Source organism: Dicentrarchus labrax, unplaced genomic scaffold (genome assembly GCF_905237075.1).
Source record: "Dicentrarchus labrax unplaced genomic scaffold, dlabrax2021, whole genome shotgun sequence".
Lineage (NCBI taxonomy): Eukaryota > Metazoa > Chordata > Actinopteri > Moronidae > Dicentrarchus > Dicentrarchus labrax.
The window spans coordinates 2,080,887-2,103,594 of NW_026136703.1; the positions used below are offsets into that span (position 1 = coordinate 2,080,887).

Consider the following 22,708-nt stretch of genomic DNA (forward strand, 5'->3'; position numbering starts at 1 on the left):
CTAAATGATAAACCTATTACAATGTTACATTTAATGCTTACCCTAATGTATGCTAATTCTAATGTTAACGGACTGTAAAGAACCATTGAAGGGAGTCATTATTCTTCTGGTTTGTTTACTGGGATCTCAGAATGATTATGTCATCTTCATGGAATAATTGGACTTTGATCTTGACATAATGAGGTCTGACAGAATTATTTTATGGTCTCCGGTTTGTTTTGTTACCATCCAAATGATTACCTTTTTGTTTTACTGACATTTATATATATATATATATATATATATTTTTTTTAAAGTAACTAGTAATCTAATACTAAATGAAATCTTATCTGATCACCGCAACTTTTCCGCAAATTCGACCAATCATAGCAGTGCCAAAACGTTGAGCTCAACATCACCAAATTATCAGCGATTTTATTCTCACTGAAACAAGTAGCCTTTGATTTTTATTAATGAATGAATTCAACTTTTTTTTTAAATTTTCACTTTCTCACACAATTTAATTGCAAAACAATACCTTAAACAGTGTTTCTCAAACTTTTTTTCATTAACGTTGACTTTGAAATATTTTTTCAAACCCCTGACCGACGTAAAAAAAACGTTATGGGCGGCTGTGGCTCAGAGGCACAACCTTCCTTAATCGGAAGGTTGTGGGTTCGATCCCCAGCTCCTGGTGCCACATGTCGAAGTATCCTTGAGCAAGATACTGAACCCCGAATTGCTCCTGATGCTGTGCATCGGTGTGTGAATGTGTATGAATGTTAGTTTCTGTTCGATGGACTTTGCCATCACTGAGTGAATGTGTATGAAAGGGTGAATGTGGCACGTAGTGTAAAAGAGCTTTGAGTGGTCGGAAGACTAGAAAGGCGCTATACAAGTACAGGTCCATTTACCATTTACCAAAACATTTTTGGTGGAAAAGAAAGAAGTACAATACAACGCTGCAGAGTCAGTGTCTAATTTATTAAGAAAAAACAATGAAATACTTCATTTCAAATGTTTTGAATCCATCAATGAATTAAACCATCCACCATGATTTTGTGAGTTGCACATCCAATTTAGTGAGAAACCTGAGTTTGTTAGTATCTTTGTCATTCTTGGTGACAGGGAGGCAACTGCAGCTGACAGTTTACGTCCCCCATGGCACTGAAAATAGGAATATTGGATATGAAATGTGGTTTATCAAACTTACATTTACATTTTCTATTGAACTTATAGTATAATTATTTCAGGAATCATGAATGAAAGATATTTTTTAAATAAAAAAAACTTCAGATACCCCCTTTAGTACTCCAAAGTACCCCTAGGGGAGCACGTGAACCCATCTGAGAGACACTGGCCTAAAAAGATCACAACATGCATCACAATTTTTGAGAAAAGCTGGCGTGAAATCGAGATTTTAGGCAGCAATAATCCCTAAAAAAGCCTGCGCAATCTTGGAGGGAGTGGTTAATGGTCATGACTTTGCTTTATGACATGATCAGCAAATAATGCTATAATAATCTCATGGATTTACTGACAACCCTAAATGTAAATCCTAAAACTAAACAAGTCCACAATGTGAAGCTGCAGTGAGGACTGTAAATCTGAGCTCTGTCCCATTTCCATACTAAATAGCAATTCTAGGACAGTTCTAAGTATATTCAAAAAAGTCAACATGCAAACAAATTACACTTGATTTTTGCAAGTCTGCTTCTTAGAAATTATTATACTCATTTGTGAACACAAATACATTTTGAAATGTGACGTTTCCATGAACAGATCTGAAATGTTGCAAAATGTTTATAATGAAAATATAAGTATCAGTATATTTCATTTGTTTTACTACTCTATATGCAGTGGTGGAAAGTACATTTACAAAAGTACTGTGTATATGTACAAATTTAAGGTACTTTACTTCCCATTTCCTCTATATTATGAAAATGCATACTTCTACTCCACAACATTGCTGTGGTTTCTAGTTTAAAAAAAGCAGCATATAATAAACAAAAAATTTGATAAAAACGCAGCGTGTACTGCAGTTGAGGCTCTGTCATGTTTTAGATCAGTTGTTAGTATGTCCAAAGAGACATTTCCTCTGCAATGTCTCACAGGGATTCATTTAAATAACGTTTTGAGGTCCACAAAGTAAAAATGACAAAGATAAATATAAAAAACTACAAATTTCTGTCTAGAACCAAATGCTGCATTAATGCAACAGTCACCATAATGTCATATAAAATATAACCATTAACTGGAGCCATTTAGTGCCAAATATAAAGTTTTATACTTTTTTTTAATTTGTGGATCATTCTTCTGTACTTAAAGCTGCAGTAGGTAATGTCTGTAAAACATATTTTTGTCTTATTTGCTGAAGCCTTCATGATATGACAAAATGTTATTTTAATAAAAGTTACTTACTGCAGCTCTAAGTAAACTTTTGAATGCAGGACTTTTACTCAACCTTTACCTGAGAACTTCCACCAATGACTATATCTGCTTAAGGCAACTAAAGCATGATTCATATTTTTATGGTTCTCTTTAACTCAAGAAACTCTATTAAAGTTGTTGGAAGATGGCGGCTGCCCTGAAAGCCCTATTTTTACTGTACCACAGTTGGCTTGTGGTAATATTTAATTGGAATTATGCAATGGAAATGCTCAGGAAACAGCTAGAAACAGAACATCGAGGCTTCAACCAAGGGAGAGAGAGTTTCCAGCTTAAAAAGCAAGTATTACATCTTTAGAGTAATATTTTGCTTTCTCTTTTTGATGTATAATGTTTATTAAGCATACATATTCTTCTTGTAGTAACTGGTAAAACACTATACCATGACAATAAGCATGATGCAGTTAGTAAATAGTATGGAATTGGGACACAGCTCTAGTTCTCACAAGGATAAAAGTACAAAAACATGTCCACACACACACTTGAGATGTGGTTATGATGCACTATGCTGGAGGGTTGACCCAGTTGGAAATGGACTGGAATGAATGGCTTTTTTGCTGCCCCTCAGTCAGTGAATGGAGGAGCTGTGTTCATATTTAGGTCGGCTGGTGTGAGGAATGATCAAACTAAGGACTTGCTTCACTACAGACATGGTTAAAAAAATAACACAGAAAGATATTTCTTTGTAAAGCATTCTCTTTCCGTTGACAGGTTTGGACAGGCTCAAGCATAGCTCAGTCACATAAAACATTTCTTTGTCATAAAACTTTTTAAAAATCCATTCATACATCTTATGAACCATAAAATATTACATACATATTCTGCTTGAACTATTATACAATATAGAGCTGGGTGCTTTCGTACAAGAGACTTTCTACGTGTTAAAAACAGGATTTCCATTATTGGGTGAGTTGTGTACTTTCTGTATCAGCACTTTCAACACAATCTTTGGCAGTTTGTATTCTTTTTCAAAAGTGCAACAAATCCAAAATACCCTTTCATTCAGACTGATTAGTTCTCTTTACAACAGTACGTACACTCAGAAAGACTGGCTTTATCATATATATTCTTGTTTTCATTTCCTTTTGAGCTCCACTATCTCCAGTTTTTATTATCTTAAGCAGTTTCACCTTTAACATTTTCGGGGTTAAATGGCTTTTCAGAACTGTGCATCCATACATCTTTAGTATATATCTCTATCTACAAAGCAGAGCGTGCTGTACAGTCATGTAGTCTTACAGGGTCAGCTCTGTCGGCTTTGCACAGCAATAAACCACAAACTTGTATAGTGTCTTTAAAACAGAAGCACATCTGCAGCGGGGCGTCAGGGCCACTGCATGGAGGTTTCAAGAATAAATTTGGAATATTTTGAGAGAAATGGCAATGTTATGTGACCAAAGTTGTAATTTTTCTTCTATTTCTTTTATGTTTCACCCATACGTCATAGTTAAATAGTCAACATTTGGAGAATAAAGTGGCAAACCTTACAAGAAAAAGGCTTAATATTAAGAGATTGCATTGTAATAAAAAAAAAAAAAGTCTCAATTTTACATGGAAGTTCTGACTTTATTATTTCATAATATTTCTTATTGTGAAATAATATGACATTTTCTCAGAATTACAAATTATTTTCTAGGACTCAAAATATAATTAGGAGTTATTATTTTAAAACAAAAAGGCAATGTTATGAGAATATGTTTTATAGGGTTATAATATATTTTTTTTGCATCATGAAGGTATGACTCATTTTGAGAATATGTCATACTATTATAAGAAATATTACAATATATGACTTTTTATTCTCTAAATAATATAACCTTTCCTAAAAAAAATGTAAGACCTAATTTGAAATATTATGAGTTTAGTCTTTAGTCTTAAAATATTACTTTTTTTATCAAAAACTTTATTCTTGACATATAATGACCTATTCCTGTAAAAGCAAAACTTTATTTTGTTACATTACTTTTCTCTTGTAAAATTATTACATTATTTTCACAACATAATTTTTCTCAAAATATTAAAATGTACGTCTTATACTGCTATGACTGTTTCCTTGTAAAATTACAATTTTATTCCCATAAAATTATTTTGACTTGATTTTAACAGCATTATGACCTTTTCTAAAAAGGTTGCACATTTTTTTTTAAATCTCAGACCTAGTTTTCCCCAGCAGTGGCCCTAACACATTGTCATACAGAATACTTCAAGCCACATCAAAAGCTAAAAAGCAAAAACCTAAAAGTCTAATCTAATCTGGAGTACAGTCAGTGGAATGGAAAGGAACGAGGAGTGGCAGTTGAGCTGTATGTGTGTGTTTTTTTAGTGACGGTGCATTAAAGTTTATATATTTGTTAAAATTCTCTTTTTTCCTCTAACTCTGTGTGTGTGTGTGTGTGTGTGTGTGTGTGTGTGTGTGTGTGTGTGTGTGTGTGTGTGTGTGTGTGTGTGTGTGTGTGTGTGTGTGTGTGTGTCCTTTAGTGGTTGAGGTTCAGCAGCAGGCTGGGCAGTGTCTTCAGGTCCATCTGTGGCAGCAGCCAGAAACAGTAGAGCAGCAGCCACAGCAGCAGCAGCAGATACAGCTCCCAGTTCTCACCACGCCTACACACACACACACACACACACACACACACACACACACACACACACACACACACACACACACACACACACACACACACACACACACACACACACACACACACACACACACACACACACACACACACACACACACACACACACACACACACGAGAGGTCAGAATAAGGTCAGCAGAGACACAAAACTGAAAGAGATAATGAGCAGCACTGCAATATGGATAGATTCTTACAAACAGTTAAACATTCATGAGACATTTATTTTGGGTCTTCTGATGTGCTGTGTCCCAATTTTAGGGGCCAGCCCTGGGTTGTACCAATTATATTCTGAAGTTGACACTAGGGGCGTAGTAACTGATAGTGAGTTAATAACGAAACTGGCTACTAAGATGGGTTGCACCCCGATTACTTTTTGATAGATATTGCGATTGCAATATGATTCAAGATTGTTGGGAATTTTAATTCATTGCGTTTTTTTTGTCACAATTTACATTTTCACTGAAACTATTAAAATCATGATGATGGGACATTAGTCGGGGGGGGGGGACCAAACAAACATGTTTTCTTACATCTGGAGAGCAAGATTTGTAGGCCAGGGTATCTCTGCAGCACTACAGTACTTCATTATAACTCATGTTACTTTTATCAAAAAATTGCAGCTTCTGCAATTTGGATATCGGCATTGGCCATACTGTGATTTTGATATTTCAATTAAAGCTGCAGTAGGTAACTTTTATGAAAATATCTTTTGGTCATATTTGCTGAAACTTTCACTATATCCTAACAGTAGAACATGAGACAAAATCAGGTTCCTCTGGTTCCTCATAGTGCTCCTAATGGCATTTGGAAGAATCTACTGGACCTTAACGAAAACAACCAATCAGAGCCAAGAAAGATCATTTGTTGTCAACTATCTTCAAGACACCAAACCAAAGCATCTTTCTATCTTTCTTGGCTCTGATTGGTTGTTTTTTCAGTATCTGTTGATGAGACTAGTATTCCAACAGGAGAAGATGACTACTAGTCCACCACCGGTTTGGAAATACTTGCAACCAGTAAAAACGTGCTGTTGTGAAAGGCCTATACAGTATACAGAACTAAAGCATCCTTGGAGAAGTTCTTACCAAAAATCAGAGTCACCGTTGTCATCTTTTCTGGCCGCTGCAGTCTGGGCTGTCCGATTGTCCTGTGAGTGAGAGCAAACACTCAGTGTACAGCATCAGACAGAATACTTATCCAGCAGTAATAACATGTCCATAGAGATGGAAGTGCAGTGTCAAACCAACCATGGACTCAGTGAAGCGAAGCCCCTTTCTGTGACGGAGAACTGGAGGGTTCTGGCTTTCATCGCGTCCACTGTAACTTTTAGTGTCAAAGACAGAATCCATTAGTTTAGTTAGAGCAGGCCCAGGAAATATAAAACGAAAAGCCTTTGTGAATACCTTGAGACAAAAGAATGAGAGTATGAAACCAGAACTAAAAAGCTACTTTCTGTGACTTTATTCCCTGTCCCCTTCACTACAACTCCTAACTCCAGGCCTTTTTCCTGTTTAAAGTTTAAATCTGCAGCTGCATTAATCTGGTGTGTTAGCCACAGAACTCCACAATAGGCTGAAGGTTTGTGGCCTTCCAATATCCTATTCTAGTCAAATATTCACTTTCCTTTGAGCTCTGTTTTGGTCTCCATCAACTCCTGACATTATGTCCGTTTTTAACAAAGTTACAATTATTTGAGGTTAAATGACAGATGCCGTTACATGGCAGTTATAGCAGCCATTTTCTGTGTTATTTTCTCATCTAACTTGATAAATTAAGGGGTTATGTCAACCAAACCGGACTTGGTAATTGTTGTTAGAACAGTGTAAAGAAAGTTGAGTTTTATTTTGTTTCTGTAAAGTTTCCATTAAGTATGTTTTATGATCTGCAAGTTAATATTTGTGTTTTTGAAAATGGAGTCTGGTGGGCCGTTGCACTTGTCATTTGTTTTGGTTTTGGTTTGAGGCTGTGCTCTAGTGCATCATCTAGTCTTATCTACAGAGGGAGCTCTTCCATGGAGTCCACAATATTGAACCACCATGTTGATACAGTACCCCAGAATGGACAAATCAAACACTGGCTCTAGACAGGGACTTTTTGTGTTTTGCACAGGTTTCGCAGCCACCTTAGTTTCAACGACATGGGTAAATTGATATCAAACTTTGAAATAAAATTTTGTTTTCCACATTATGTGAAATTCCTGTGTCCTCATGCATGCATAACTTCCTCTGAATCCTTTGCGTGTAAGTATGCAATTTGAGTCAGAATGTAAATAAATTGAACAAAAAATGCCATATATCCGTTCCACTTTTGAACATAAACAGAATCAAGCTCCTATGTATTAATTATTCCAACCACACTGATGTCACTAGCCCCGGTCCCCTTTCCTCATGACACAGTCCCTCAACCCTCATAAGGCCTGTCTTAATTCCCACCACCAGCCTACACAGATTTTGTTCAGTACATTTAAGGAAATATCTGAGCAAACAGAGAGGCCAGGTCAGAGCAGTCGCATCCATTGCCATAACACTGGTTTCCTCCAGGGTCCAGTGTGTTTCTCAGTGCACTAGGGAGTCAACTAAGAATAGAAAACCTACCTCACATGCTCTGTGTTTTCCCTGGCAGAGCCTGAGCTCCGTTGCTTGGCCTCACTGAGATCACTGCCGTCTGCTGGAATATCACCCCAGAGTCCTTCTATCTTCTCCCCCGGCAACAAACAGTGTTCCTGCGATTCAGATGCTTTGTCAGTCTCCAGGTTGGTCTTAGTGATCACCTAACAAGAGCAAGAAATTAAGAAAGATAGATCTTTTAGAAGTTTAATGTACACAGTGACTAGTCAGTTGTATGGAGGAATTAACCACAAATACTAATAAAAGCAAATAATTTAAATTAAGGAGTCATTTTGAAAGAGCAATAGCCAATGGGACTTGTCTACATGCATGCTGCATCCAGTACTCTCCACATTTTAGATTCTGTGTACCACAGTGCTCTATATTTTATAACCAACCCTGGTCCCCGTACTCATCATTGTACGCTTTATAATTTGGTAGACTGGCCATCACTAAGTCTACGTAGACAATTTCATTTGTATTCTTTAGTGTACAAGGCCACACTGGGTAAACTCCCCTCATATTCATGTAGGTCTTCCTCGGAAAAGAGATTTCAAGCTCAAGGGACTTCCTGGTTAAATAAAGATTGGGGAAAAAACCCAACACTAGACTAATCAAATCTGTAACTTCATTATTCACTCACTGACTCACTCACTCACTCACTCACTCACTCACTCACTCACAAAAATCAGTAAATCGAAAAAAAAAGTAAACTTAATAACTGTTCTTTTTTCCAAACTGAGATGACAATACATGGATGTTAAAGGTACAGTTAACCATATTCACCTTCTTGGTTTAGTGTGTTTGCATGCTAAACAAGAAAGATAGCTGAGAATGATGGGAAAATCATTAGTTTTGCATAAATTTGGTCATAAACCAAAGTAGTGGAGCAATTGACATTTTGACTTGATGAAGCCAGGGGATCACTAGAGATATTTCAATTCACCCTGTGGGGAAGATACAGTAACTATCTGGACCAAATTTCATAGGAATCAATCCGAAAGTAGATGGGATATTCACTCCAAACCAAAAATGTCAACTTCATTGTGGTGCTAGAAAAAAGTAATTTGGAATCATCCTTCTGCTGAATTAACACATTTACCTTGTCATCCTCTTGTACTGAATTTACTCCAATTCTGAAGTCTTGACCAAGCAGGTCGAGTGGATGGTCGTCTGGCAGAGTCTCTGAAGCTGGCGCCGGCTGGAGAGCGGATACACTCAGAACAGAAGGCCAGCTCTGCATTTCAGTATCAGGCGGCTCTGTAAACATGGGCTCCTCTTTGTCAGGATAGAACAGATCCATGGGTTCGATAGGGTCACCAACTAGATCATCTGTGGGAGATCTTCGATCAAAGTCTGTATAAAACAAGTCAGTATCTCTGGACACACTACCAACTTTACAACATGAAGTCCCTGTCGCACCATTTTGTTTTGAGTCGACTGGATCCAGTGTGGTAGCTGTCTCATTGTCAGAAAAGGTTTCAATCAGTTTGTCTTGGGATCCATCTAGTTGATCAGTTAAATCCATTTCCAGCTCAGTAGTCACAGGTTCTATTGATTTACCATCTGTAGAAGAGGTCTGAGCTACCAAGTCCTTCTCAGTGTCATGGTGAGGAGACTCACATTCCTGTTCGACTTCCCTTCTGTCCATCTTATCTGTTGTATCTGTCCCACATATGTCTGCTGTTGATCTACTGATGTCATGTTCATCTGTATCATTCAAATGCCCACTTTCTATGTCTCTTATTTCTTCTGACGTTGTTGGTTTAACTAGTTCTGATACCATGCGGGAAGGGATCTCAACAGGGTTTTTGTCGTTATTGTCACTGGAATCACCGCTCAATATATCTGGATCTTGAGGGCTGTTTACATCTGTGTCAGTTTCTTTAGTTCCAGTTGCCTCTGCGTGATGTACCTCATCATCCTCAGCATGATGTTGTCTTTTGAGGTTACATGTTCCCTCTTCTTCTTGCTCTTCTGGCTCACTGGAAATAGAGATCAGAGGAATGTTTATCCCCGTACATGGGTCCAGACTTGTTTTTGAGGTTTCGTCTTGATTGGTTGGATGTGTGTTTGCTAAAGCATCACAAGTCTCTGAACTAAAGCTTGGAACTCCATCACTTGCTTTGTCTTCTGTTTCTACAACAGCTTCATCCCTCTCCTTTAAAATTCCAGACTCCTCTCTTGACTCCCCTTTTGTCTCCTCTGAAGGAGAATCTGGTTTCTGACATTCAGTTTCCACTTCAACCTCCTCAGAGTTATGATTCTGACTTTCAGTTCGACCATTAATTTGTCCTTCGTGGTCCTGTGCATCCCCAATGAAGTCCACATCTTTCTTTAAACATTCTGCTTCTCGGTTAGCGCTCTCTTCAACACTGGTTTGCTTTATGAATTCTTCAAATAGGTCAAGGGGTGGTAGTTCAGTGTTGGAGATGAGTGGGGACTGGTTAGTTTTATCAGTTTCAATGAGATCTTCTGTACCAGAGTTGACCATTACTTCTGAAACACACAGTCCAAAAGAAGATTCTTGCTCTCTGGGTACTTCATCTTTTTGGAGTACACTTGTATCCATCTGTTTAGAGTCTACTTCTTTTATAATCTCAGCTTCGCTATGATCAGGTACCTGTTCTAATGCCATATCCTGGTTGTGGTTGTCAAGGTTTGTCTCTTTCTCTTTCACGACTTCAACTTGTTTCTTCACAGAATACCCTTGGATTCTCTCCTGGGTGCTCTGCAGTGAGCTCAGCGAGTAAATACCTTCATCAATATACGACTCTGTAATCGACTGCTCATCAGGGACTCTATCCTCTATGGATGGGACAAATCCTTCATCAAGAGTAGTGATCTCCACGGGGGTGGCACGGTACACATCCCAGGCTGTTCCACTGTCACACAAAGAGCTGTCACTTCGACTCTCACAGAACTTCTCTGGCATGATGCCAAACTCGCTCTCCACCCAGGAATCAGGTGAGCTGATTGCTGAGTCTCCAATAACTGACTCAGTGTTTACAGACTCAGGCACTGATGAGCCAGTGGGCGAGTGAGCGTAAGACAGTTGTGGTGAGTCAGAAGTTGAGTTGATTAAGTTCTCACAGGCAGGTTCCTTGGTATCTTCAACCACACTGCTGGAGATGTCTTCCATATGGGGGGAATCTGCTAAGAAGTCTTCACTGGACCATGAGCGAGCTGCGGCCGGCCTGATTCGGGGCGACATGATGCTCCTATCTTCTGACACAGAGGAAATTAAGATTTTGGGTGGGGGTTGGGTACATTCCCTCTGGAACATGATGGACCTATCTCTCACTCTACTTCTGTGAGCGCCATTCCTGATGTGGTCGGAGTCATTGTCACGGAAGTTTAGTCGGCACATAGAGATGCTTTTTTCAATCAGCTGGCAGGACTCCTCCGGCTGAGAGAGAAATAAAGAAGATGGCAGCAATCTATCAGTGCTCACATCCAGAAAAAAGCGTTTCGTCAAAGACAGATCTAATCCATGCACTGCAAGAAGGGATTCTTACCTCCTCTATGCCAGGGAAGTGTTCCAGGAACTGTGACACATACGTCATGATTGATTGATCATCTGGTGCGTTGATAGTCACATCTAGGCAGATAACGAACAATTACCACAGTGGCATTTAACATACAGACTCTCATGTCAACCAGGCTTCCTCCACTTTTTTTTACGTAAAAGTGCTGGCAATTTGTAGGTCTCATGTCTGAATAAAACCATTAAACACATAGAGAGACATTCAATTTACATCTTATTTTGCCTCATGCCTATATAAAAATGTTTTTTGCTTATTTTCCCCTTCACAGAACACGGTAATACATTTTTTTTGGACATCCATACCAAAAGTATTAAAGTCCAGCGAAGTATTTGTTAGTATTTGACATGTGAGCAAAGGGCAAATAAATGAGAGTCACAACCTTGTCTATTCCTTATTAACTATAATTGGGCACTATTGGACTGCATAAAACAGGCAGCATGACATACCTAGTAAATTATAAAATTGGAGAAGAAAAATCCTGTGCCAATCTACAGAGCTGCTGGTGGGAAGAGAGGGGGTGCTTTTTCACTGCCTTTTGCATACCAGATGCAAAATATTGCACGAGCACAGCACCTCTATCCATAATGGTCCTGTGATTACTTTATTAGATTGATAAAGCCAGCAATGATACTGTCTGAAAGGGGCATTGTATATCAAAGTGTGGCAGCATTGCTTACATGTGGAAAGTGCATAACACTAATCTAATTTTAAAGTTTAATTTAAACAGAGAAAAGGTCACAATACAGCCATAAAATGCTAGTAGGAAATGGTTAGTGGAGGATGTACCTTTTGGGGTTTTACCAACACTAAAACTACAGCATCTCCTGGCAGATAGTTAGAAGCTACCTAGATTGCAAGTTGTATTTCAAACAAACACTGAGCAGGAATACTATGAATGTGGTCTAGCACTAGCTAAATATAGCCAATTCCAAATTATCCTCAAACACTGGTGGCTTACGAAAAGGTCCCCATGACTTGACCGCTGCCTCATCCTGATTTTACATAGAGGCACAAAATAGGCTTAGAATGGGAACTATGAGGCTGTTTCCATGAACAGGGATTACCACTCTTAGGCTTCTTACTTTGCAACATAGATTTGGTTGCACAAATGCAAATGTTATAACTGGGCTAGATTAGTCTGGTTAGGTTAATTATCCAGCAATGGGAAACCTGTAGAACCTGTTGAGGTCTATCTTAGGGCTATGTTTAACAGGTTGCTGTGACATGGGAACACCTTTTAGTTTAGCTTTTTACAACCAAACAAGTGCTTCTTTTCATAGAATATTGGTAATTCATTACAGCAAGGAAAATACAGTGTTATTATATTATGGTATGGCAGTTTAATGTGGGCAGTAACCAGATTACCCTGATGTCTAAAAATAGGTTTTCTTGTTACCCTCTGGCTCCAGTAGGCGTGGGATACCCAGGCTGTAGTGGGCTATCCTGAAGGCGTCCTCCAGATTTTCTCTGGCAGTCCTCAGCAGTGCCTTCCTCATGTCCACCAGGCTGGAGTCAATGGACTTAATGACAGCAAGGAAGGCCAGACCACTTGTCCAACTCTTCCCAAAGTCCTGCACTGCCACACCAAACCTACAGTAAGGCAGGACATATTCAGTGGTGACGGTCAGTCCAAAAAGACCACCGGAGAATACCAAGAAACAATCACAAAAATCTTTATTGAAAATGGCTGACCACACTTACTTGCGTGTTCGCTTCTGTACCCACTGCAGCAGTTTTTTGATGGCCTTGCCGTGTTCTCGCATGGCCGTGGACGCTGACTGTCTCTCATCTGATGGCGTGCTACAGAAGGACGTGTCAGAGTCGGAGCTGGTGGGGATGGACGACAAGCTGGAGGAGGAGGGGAACTGGCTCTTGATGTTCCCAGTCAGCTCCTTAATCTGGAAGGGGACAGAGAGTTGGATTATATTTCCCTTTGGTCGACTGTTTTACCTGTCAATTCAGCTAATGAGTATCAAATTCATCCCTGTATCTCCAGCAGATGATTTACCCAAGTGTTGTATGCTGACACTTGAACAGACGATCTGCTGAATATTGACAAAAAGTGGGTTACTTTCATCAGAGAGTGATCGACTTTGCAAAGGAAACTATCCCAGGGATATCTGTTCTGGCTTAAAGTTCTGTAAAAAGACTACAAACATGTAAAACGCTCAGTCAGTAACAGGATTTATTACATATAAACAGAATTTTGCAATTTTACAATCAAAGCCATTTAAACACTCAGAGGACTTTCCAGTGCTGAATCATTTGCTAGATTGTAGAGATGGGATTAAAGGGGAACTCCAAAAATTTTAAACACTAAGATCAGTTTACTCATAATGGTCCTGCTCAACCTGTCAAATCAGTTCATTGTCTTCTGTGGCTCCAGAAGAGCTTTTCTAAAGTCTGAGAAAATAACACTGTCAGGTTTGAAGACTCACTGAAAACCTACATAACTAACAATGTGGATGTGTATCACAAGCCAGTTGGCCCATATGATATAGTGTTGTATGTGTTATCACGAAAAATGTTCACACAAAGTGCTAAAAGTCTGGCATGTTGTGCACATTTACACATTTATTGGGAGCCAATATTTAACCTAAGAGGAAACAAGTGTTGTTTTTTTAATGCTATATCATAGCACTGGAGGACTATCCTGTAATAAAGTGAAATTGTCCATGTGAAACAGAGGGTCAGTTTACTGTTACACTGGCTTAAAACAGAATATACATGGAAAATCTATAAAAAATAAAGAAAAATGAAAACACCGCAAATGAAAGCTAGTGTAGTAAGTGAATATTGTTTCAAATTTACTATTTATTTGTGAATGTGATTTCATTGTTTGCAATTATTGGGCAAAACAACATTTGAAGTTAAGAGAGTATAATAATAATAATAATAATAATAATAATAATAATGGTAATGGTAATGATAATGATAAAGTAGAAACTTTATTTATATAGCACTTTTAAAAAATTGGATTTACAAGATGCTTTACAGTTTCAAGGCCAAATCTCTGTAAAAGGCCATCAAAGAAGCCCAGTGTATCTTGGTCATTATTACCATTAATCCTTGCTCAGACCTGGCAGTGTAGACAGATTCACACAGTGGAATGCCTCCAGAATGAGAGGACAGTCTGTGTGAATGCAGAGATAATTGTTTCCTCATGGTGTCTGTCCAAGGCATTGAACCGCACTGTGGATTACATGAAACTACCCAGCGAGCTGCATTTTGATGCTTTTGTGAATGGAAAGTCCACAGGCTGTGAGGTAGACACTTTATTCTCACACTTGACCTCATTTTGAGTGAACATTTTGAGAGGCAGAGGATGGTGGACAGATGAGACTGGATGGAGGTGTTAAATGAGAGGATATACAGAGAAAAGTTGATTACCTGAAAGAAGAGGATGATGTTCCAGATGAGTCCCAGGATGATGGAGGGGTTTCCATCAGCAACGTCAGCTGCATCTATACTGACCAGCTTAACCTGAGGACACACATGTTTGTGTTAACAGTTCAGCCAATCAACAAGCAGTAGGTAGACATGTCTTCAAGCTAACTGCTGTGGTACTCACGTTTCTCTCCTCCAGGAAATTCAGGACCTTAGCGATGTTGTTCAGTCTGAAAATACGATGGGAGGACTTCTTGAATCCATGAAGCTGGAAAATCATTCGATTGGGAAAAGTATTATTGACAGATATAAAAACCAAAGCCAAACGAAACAACTACTTGGACCACCACTACTGCCAAAGGAGCTGCTAAAATGGTTATTATACACAATACTGATCTGGAACTAAAAACAATGTAAAGTCTGACCAGCTTGCAGCCAGAGAGCTCTTCCAGCAGGGCCATGAGGATGTGTCCATCCTGTATGTCACGGAAAAGGTCAAGAACCTCAATGGGTGGGTCACACTGAAAATGGAGGGAAAGAGACAGAAGGAGAGGTGAGAATTAGAACTGCAACAATTTTAATTAATTTGATTTTCATTTTAGTATTTCTTTTTTCCGAATATTTTTTAAGAAAGATGCAAATGCATCCATCTCTCTATAGTGCATATACGGCTATCCCTGTCATATTAAAGCTATAGGAAAAAACACATTCATTTCACCACATACAGTATATATACACATATACACATATACATATATATGGTGCAACATGTTTTTATGGTGTATATCTAATCCCAAGGGAGCGCACACACTAAATAACCAGTGTAGGTGAGCATGGTTGAGGGAGCGTGATGAGAGCCTGTGACCACATTTTCTGTTTTCTTTTGGTTGCCATGATTGTTTGTGTCTTCCTGTTTGGATTGGCAGTTTGTGGTCACTGAGCCTGTACTAGGTTAGGATCTGTCTCTGCTTTCTATCTCTGACAGTAGAGAGATATTCTGCTCATTCATAATCTCTTTTAAGGGCAAGATAACATTCCAGTCTACTTTGGCTTTTAGTTGTTTCTTCCCAATGGTCCAGATAGCTTTCTTTACATTGTGCTCAGCTCTTGGGTTTGGAGGGCTTTGGAGTGGAGGGTGTCTCTGGGGCTGGATTTCAGGTGGTTAAAAAAGTCGAGCGTTCTCTTCTGAATGTTAATTATCAGTGGGTATCTGCCTAATTCTGCTCTGCATGCATTTGTTGGTGTGTTTCTGTGTACGTGTAAAATGTATCTGCAGAATTCTCCATGTAGAGATTCTGTTGGATGTTTGTCCCAACGGGTAAAGCTCTGATGACTGAGTGGACCCCATACTTCACTACCGTACAGCGCAATGGGCTGGATGACACTATCAAATATTTTAAGCCAGATTTTTATTGGAATATGGAAATTATAAAATGTTCTCTTAATTGCATATAGAGCTCTTCAAGCTTTTTCTTTTAGTGCATTCACTGCCATGTTGAAACTCCCTGATGCTGTTATGGTTATACCAAGGTAGGTATAACTCATGCTGTGTTCAATGACATGATTATTGATGGTAAATTGGTGTTTGTTCTCATGACACCTGGGGCGTTTTTGAAAGATCATGACATTGGTTTTCTTCATGTTTACTGCCAGGGCCCAGTTCTGACAGTACTTTTCTACTACGTCCAGCTGTAGCTGTAGTCCTTGTTCAGTAGGAGACAGTAGAACAAGGTCATCAGAGACTTCACCTCTCTATCTAGGAGGGAGAGGCCCGGAGCAGCACATTTATCCAACTCAACAGCCAGTTCATTTATATACACATTAAATAAAGTCGGACTTAGATTGCAACCCTGCCGAACGCCTCTTCTCTGGGGGAAGAAATCAGTTAGTTTGTCTCCAATTTTAACAGCACATGTTTTCCAAATACATTGATTTAACCAGATCAGACATTTTGCCACCTATACCACAGTTTAAAAGTCTGTAATAGAGCCCTTCATGCCAAATGGAGTCGTAAGCTTTCTTGAAATCAATAAAGCAGGTGAATATTTTTCCATTCTCAGTTTGTTGTACATGTTTGTTGATTAAAGTGTGAAGGGTATATACATGGTCGGTGGTGCGGTGTCTTGGCAGGAAGCCAATCTGACTTTTACTTAAGACTGACTGTTCCTCAAGGAAATCTAGTATTCTTGTATTAAGAATACTACAGAATAGTTTACCGAGACAGCTGCTGACACAGATACCACGGTAGTTATTAGGGTCTGATTTGTCCCCACTCTTATGAATGGGGGAAATGAGCCCTTTGCACCAGATGTTGGGAAAACATCCTGCCTGTAGTATAATATTGAACAAATGTAACACTGCATCCTGCATTTCAGGGGTGCTGCTTTTGAGCATTTAGTTTCTAATGCTGTCTGGACCACAAGCTTTTCTTGGCTTCAGACATTTTATCTGTGTGGTTATTTCTTCCCAAGTAATTTCGAAATCAACGGGGTTTTGGTTGTCTTTAATTGTTTCTTCTAATTTTTGGAGTTTTTCTTTCATAATACCCTGATCTGAATTGATTTGATTGATTGGTATGTCTTTGTACAGATTTTCAAAATGTGATCTCCAGATGTCACCGTTTTGGATGGGTAATGTCTGCTGTTGCTTTGTGTTGAACTTGTTCCACATATCCCAGAATTGATTTTGGTTAATGGCATTCTCAATATCTTCAAGTTTCAGTTGGGTATAATTTTGTTTTTTGATCCTAATTGTGTATTTATATGTATTTAAAATTTCATTGTATTGAATGCGCAGGGCTGTGATGTTTCTCATTTGCTTCTCAGCTCTTTTCTGATTGTTTTGCATTCTTGATCAAACCATTTGTCAGTATTTTGCCTTTTAACAGGTCTCTGTCTTTGCTTTATGAGGTCAGCCCTAATAGCTTCCTTATGAAATATCATATTGATATCCTCCATAGCCTTGTTTACCCCATCTCTGGTAGGGACATATTGATTTTGAGTATATTAATATGTAATTCATCAGATCAGGGGAGTTCAAAGCCTTGATGAATTTGTCTCCACTGTCTGGGGCCCATCTGTAAGAAGGATTTAATCTCTCCCTCTCTCTCTCTCTCTCTCTCTCTCTCTCTCTCTCTCTCTCTCTCTCTCTCTCTCTCTCTCCCTCTCCCTCTCTCTCTCTCTCCCTCTCCCCCCCTCTCTCTCTCTCTCTCCCTCCCCCCCTCTCCCTCTCTCTCTCCCTCCCTCTCTCTCTCTCTCTCTCCCTCCCTCTCTCTCTCCCCCCCTCCCCTCTCCCCCCTCCCCTCTCCCTCTCCCTCTCCCTCCCTCCCTCCGGTCGAGAGACGACCACCCACCTAGAGCCGGGGTCTGTCCTAGGTTTCTGCCTTTACAGGCAGTTTTCCTTGCCGTCGCCAAGGTTTGCTCATGGTGGTACTGTTGGGTCTCTGTAAATAATGTTATAAAGAGTTCGGTCTAGACCTGCTCTATTTGAAAAGTGTCCTGAGATAACTTCTGTTATGAATTGGTGCTATACAAATAAAATTGAATTCAATTGAATTGATCTATTATCAAACTAGATACATCTGTGCGGCTCTAGTTCTCCTTGGATTGAATAGACCTTTTTCACAGCAGGCATTTTGACAGGAAATAGTAGGGTAAACACAGGTGTTACCAATCATGCTAATTAAGGTTCTGTTCCATTTAGTCTTTCCAGTGAGTCAACATGCACAATAGCAGCACCCTGACCCTGTTTGATCTGAATGGAACCAACCTTAATTGGTGTCACTGGTAACAACAGTGTTACCACTGGACTTCCAGTCAAAATGGCTGCTGTGAAAAGGGTGTTTAGGCACCATCTTGCCATCCAGTATCTACCTCTTAAAACACAAATATGTATTCTTTGAGATTATTTCTCGTTTCTCTACTGGGCTGTTTACTCCCAACTCAACTTGTTCTTAGGACTGTACATCATTTTATTCAGTGACTTTATTGAAGATGGGGAAGGAAGCTCTCTAGCTTACAGTTAGCGAGCTCTTTAGCTTGAACGCTAACAGACAATAACTGTGGTAGTGTAATTTGCGGATGGGAGGACCCAAGGTATGCAAATGGGGGAACTGGAAAAATGTGTTAAAGTGTGTTAAAAATCAACAAGGTGCCAACACTCTTCCCAGACACACCCTCAAGCTTTAATTCAACACATTGGATGGCACTCAACAGCTCTCCAGTCAACACTTTTTGACCATTTCAAATAAACACTGAAAAATCAACACACACTCACTGCTGCACACTTTCAGTGACAATAAGGACATATATGGAGATGTTGCCACTGGGAAATCTGAGTGAAATCAAACACACCAACCGACTGAGACAAGGGTAAACCATGCAGATATATCTTCAGGAATCTGTCAGTAACCCACAGCACTCCCTGCCAGAGCCAACATTTATCCCTGCTATCACAAGCCACTACAAACTCAGGCATTTGTAAACTTGTCTGAACACAGTGAATGGTTGGGGGATGGAGGGGGGGTTAAAGTGACTGGAACTTTCCAAGATGACAGAAGACAAATGTGTGATTGTCAATTAGTGGGTCAGAGATTTGATGCAGAGCCAAACAGTGACTAAGAGAAGAGAGGCTTATTGTGTGAGGGGAAAACAAAAGATGTGATCAGACGCTCAGTCTCCCAGCCCACCCTGACTCACCACAAAAGGAAAGAAAGCTCAGGAGTGAAACTCAGTTTAGACAGCTCTGCTGGAGCTCACTGTGTCTATATGCACAGGTGTACTGTAATGGCAGGCAATGAAACCATTACTTTCATTTCATTGTGATTCATTCATCAGCCTAGCAATGTAGAGGTGTTTGACATTTAGCCTGACAAGGTGTAGATAGACTACACATAAGTGAGGGAAGGAAACAACACTTCCATCTCAGTGACCGACACTTTTCAGCTAGACCTTCTACTAACTTTCTAGTCGAGTGAGAATGAAATGATCAGTATCTGTAAAATATTTTGAAAATGTAATATTTTTTTTTTTTTGAGCAAAAGCACCAAATACTTATTTGTTGCAGCCTTTCAGCTTCTGGACCATTGGTTGGACAAAACAAGAGATCATGTTGGACTGTGCATTTTACACTATTTTCTGACAAGTTACACTATCCAAATGTGTTTAATTAAATCGGCAAAAGAAAATACAAATAAATACTTGTTCACTGCTGCGATTAATAGGAGTTCATCAAGATAAGCAGTAGGTGGTGCCAATTTCAGTCAGAAAACTAGCTCAAATGGTGAAAAACAATGCAAAAAACAGGATGGAAATCATTTATTTCATGTATTAATGTGAGGAAGGTTTGATCAAATCTGTGTGGAGCAGAATTTATTCAATAAAAGTGTTTCAATCTCCCATTTTCAAAGCGCATGAACAGTGTAAACTGTAAAATTTTACCGTTTCCATCAAACACAATACTTCAAAATAAGCATAAAAATACAAAAAAAGTTTTCAAATACAGCCAGTTTAGACTGTACTTGTTATAAAATGATTTACAGAGACCCGACAGTTCCCACCATGAGCAAGCACTTTGAGACAGTGGCAATGAAAATGTATCAATCACATATGTGTATGTATTTATGCATCCTCTTTGGGCCTCCATACTTTCTTAGTTTCTAGTCTCATTCATTGACTGGACTCTCATTGGTTACCTCAGAGCATTTCTCCTATATTTGGCCCAAAGCCATGAGCAGCAGGGGGTGCTGGGGGGGCTCATGCACCAGTTGTTCACATGCAGCAGCTTGCTGGGTGGCGGAGAGCCAAGCGGCCACCTTGGGTTATTAAGACCTGTAACCCAGCCACTGTTCTCTCAGATTAACACTTAACAGCCTAATGAAACTTTAATGCTGCACACGGGCAGTTCCACGCAACCACATGCATAATTTAGACAGTGGGATGGAGAGACTGCAGCTGTTGTTTATGTACAGCACGTGTCTCAGCCGCAGTGCAAAACACATACAGTGAGCATAGTGGGGTAAATTCTGCTTCATGATGCAGTCTGTGGTGAAGACGGAGCTACCCCGGGTTTTGGGGTGAAGTGACAATAAAAGAAAGAAATGTTTTGCTGGTAGTAAATGAAAGCTCAGTGAGCAGCTCTGTAATAAGTGAGCTTAGAGACCATAATTACAGTTTCTCCTTCTTGTGTATTTTCTGCAGCCACTGTTTCAAAAAAGCCGTCAACAAACCTTCTCTAAATGCAGGTTCATCCATCGGGTGAAGGTCCTCTTCTGAACCACTTCTCTTTCAACTGCAACACAGAGAGAGAAATAAAAACATTTCAGCCATCAGCAAACTGAAGCCAGGGCCACAGTACTCATCAGAAAGTCTGGAGGAGCATGAATCACCTCTCGCCAAAGGCATATTACCATTGCAAAGAAACAGCATGGGAAGCTGTGGGCAGAAACACATACACATACTCTCTTACTTATCTAGCCATCTTTCAAAAACATCCTGACCAAAAAATCTCTCTCTCTCTCTCTCTCTCTCTCTCTCTCTGAGAATATATACACTACCAGTCAAAAGTTTGGACACACGTTCTCATTTAATGGTTTTTCTTTATTTTCATGACTATTTACATTGTAGATTCTCACTGAAGGCATCAAAACTATGAATGAACACATATGGAATTATGTAGTAAACAAAGAAGTGTGAAATAACTCAAAACATGTTTTATATTTTAGATTCTTCAAAATAGCCAAATGAAATGGTTTTCCAACAGTCTTGAAGGAGTTCCCAGAGATGCTGTGCACTTGTTGGCCCTTTTGCCTTCACTCTGCGGTCCATCTCATCCCAAACCATCTCGATTGGGTTTAGATCAGGTGACTGTGGAGGCCAGATCATCTGGCGCAGCACTCCATCACTCTCCTTCTTGGTCAAATAGCCCTTACACAGCCTGGAGGTGTGTTTGGGGTCATTGTCCTGTTGAAAAATAAATGATGGTCCAACATAACGCAAACCGGATGGGATGGCATGATGCTGCAGGATGCTGTGGTAGCCATGCTGGTTCAGTGTGCCTTCAATTTTGAAAAAATCCCCAACAGTGTCACCAGCAAAGCACCATCACACCTCCTCCTCCATGTTTCACGGTGGGAACCATGCATGTAGAGACCATCCGTTCACCTTTTCTGCGTCGCACAAAGACACTGTGGGTGGAACCAAAGATCTCAAATTTGGACTCATCAGACCAAAGCACAGATTTCCACTGGTCTAATGTCCATTCCTTGTGTTTCTTGGCCCAAACAAATCTCTTCTGCTTGTTGCTTTTCTTTAGTAGTGGTTTTTTAGCAGCTATTTGACCATAAAGGCCTGATTCACGCAGTCTCCTCTGAACAGTTGATGTAGAGATGTGTCTGCTACTAGAACTCTGTGTGGCATTCATCTGGGCTCTAATCTGAGGTGCTGTTAACTTGGGATTTCTGAGGCTGGTGACTCGGATGAACTTATCCTCAGCAGCAGAGGTGACTCTTGGTCTTCCTTTCCTGGGGCGGTCCTCATGTGAGCCAGTTTCGTCGTAGCGCTTGATGGTTTTTGCGACACATTCAAAGTTTTTGCAATTTCCCGGACTGACTGACCTTCAGTTCTTAAAGTAATGATGGACTGTCGTTTCTCTTTACTTAGCTGATTGGTTCTTGCCATAATATGAATTCTAACAGTTGTCAAATAGGGCTGTCAGCTGTGTACCAACCTGATTTCTGCACAACACAACTGATGGTCCCAACCCCATTAAGAAGGCAAGAAATTCCACAAATGAACCCTGACAAGGCACACCTGTGAAGTGAAAACCATTTCAGGTGACTTCATCATGAAGCTCATTGAGAGAAGGCCAAGGGTTTGCAGCACTGTCAACAAAGCAAAGGGTGGCTACTTTGAGTAATCTAATTTATTTCACACTTTTTTGTTTACTACATAATTCCATATGTGTTCATTCATAGTTTTGATGCCTTCAGTGAGAATCTACAATGTAAATAGTCATGAAAATAAAGAAAAACCATTAAATGAGAAGGTGTGTCCAAACTTTTGACTGATAGTGTATATACACACATATGAGAAAGGAAACATCTCTAG

General features: G+C 39.6%; 1 protein-coding gene and 1 long non-coding RNA gene across 2 annotated transcripts in view; one reads left to right on the plus strand and one right to left on the minus strand.

The window, feature by feature from the left end:
• Positions 1-22,708, plus strand: part of LOC127354537 (uncharacterized) — a 520,620-nt gene that overhangs the window by 208,496 nt on the left and 289,416 nt on the right. The gene's annotated exons all lie outside the window — the stretch shown is intronic.
• Positions 945-22,708, minus strand: part of clmna (calmin a) — a 51,130-nt gene continuing 29,366 nt past the window's right edge. Inside the window, exons 2-13 of the mRNA XM_051383618.1 lie at positions 20,830-20,891; positions 15,029-15,124; positions 14,788-14,871; positions 14,607-14,699; positions 12,918-13,114; positions 12,613-12,806; positions 11,187-11,269; positions 8,771-11,077; positions 7,657-7,832; positions 6,310-6,385; positions 6,148-6,209; positions 945-5,025 (exon numbers count right to left, since the gene is read on the minus strand). Coding sequence (XP_051239578.1) covers positions 4,902-5,025; positions 6,148-6,209; positions 6,310-6,385; positions 7,657-7,832; positions 8,771-11,077; positions 11,187-11,269; positions 12,613-12,806; positions 12,918-13,114; positions 14,607-14,699; positions 14,788-14,871; positions 15,029-15,124; positions 20,830-20,891 — 3,554 coding nt within the window. The 3' untranslated portion in view covers positions 945-4,901. The remainder of the gene's footprint in view (positions 5,026-6,147; positions 6,210-6,309; positions 6,386-7,656; positions 7,833-8,770; positions 11,078-11,186; positions 11,270-12,612; positions 12,807-12,917; positions 13,115-14,606; positions 14,700-14,787; positions 14,872-15,028; positions 15,125-20,829; positions 20,892-22,708) is intronic.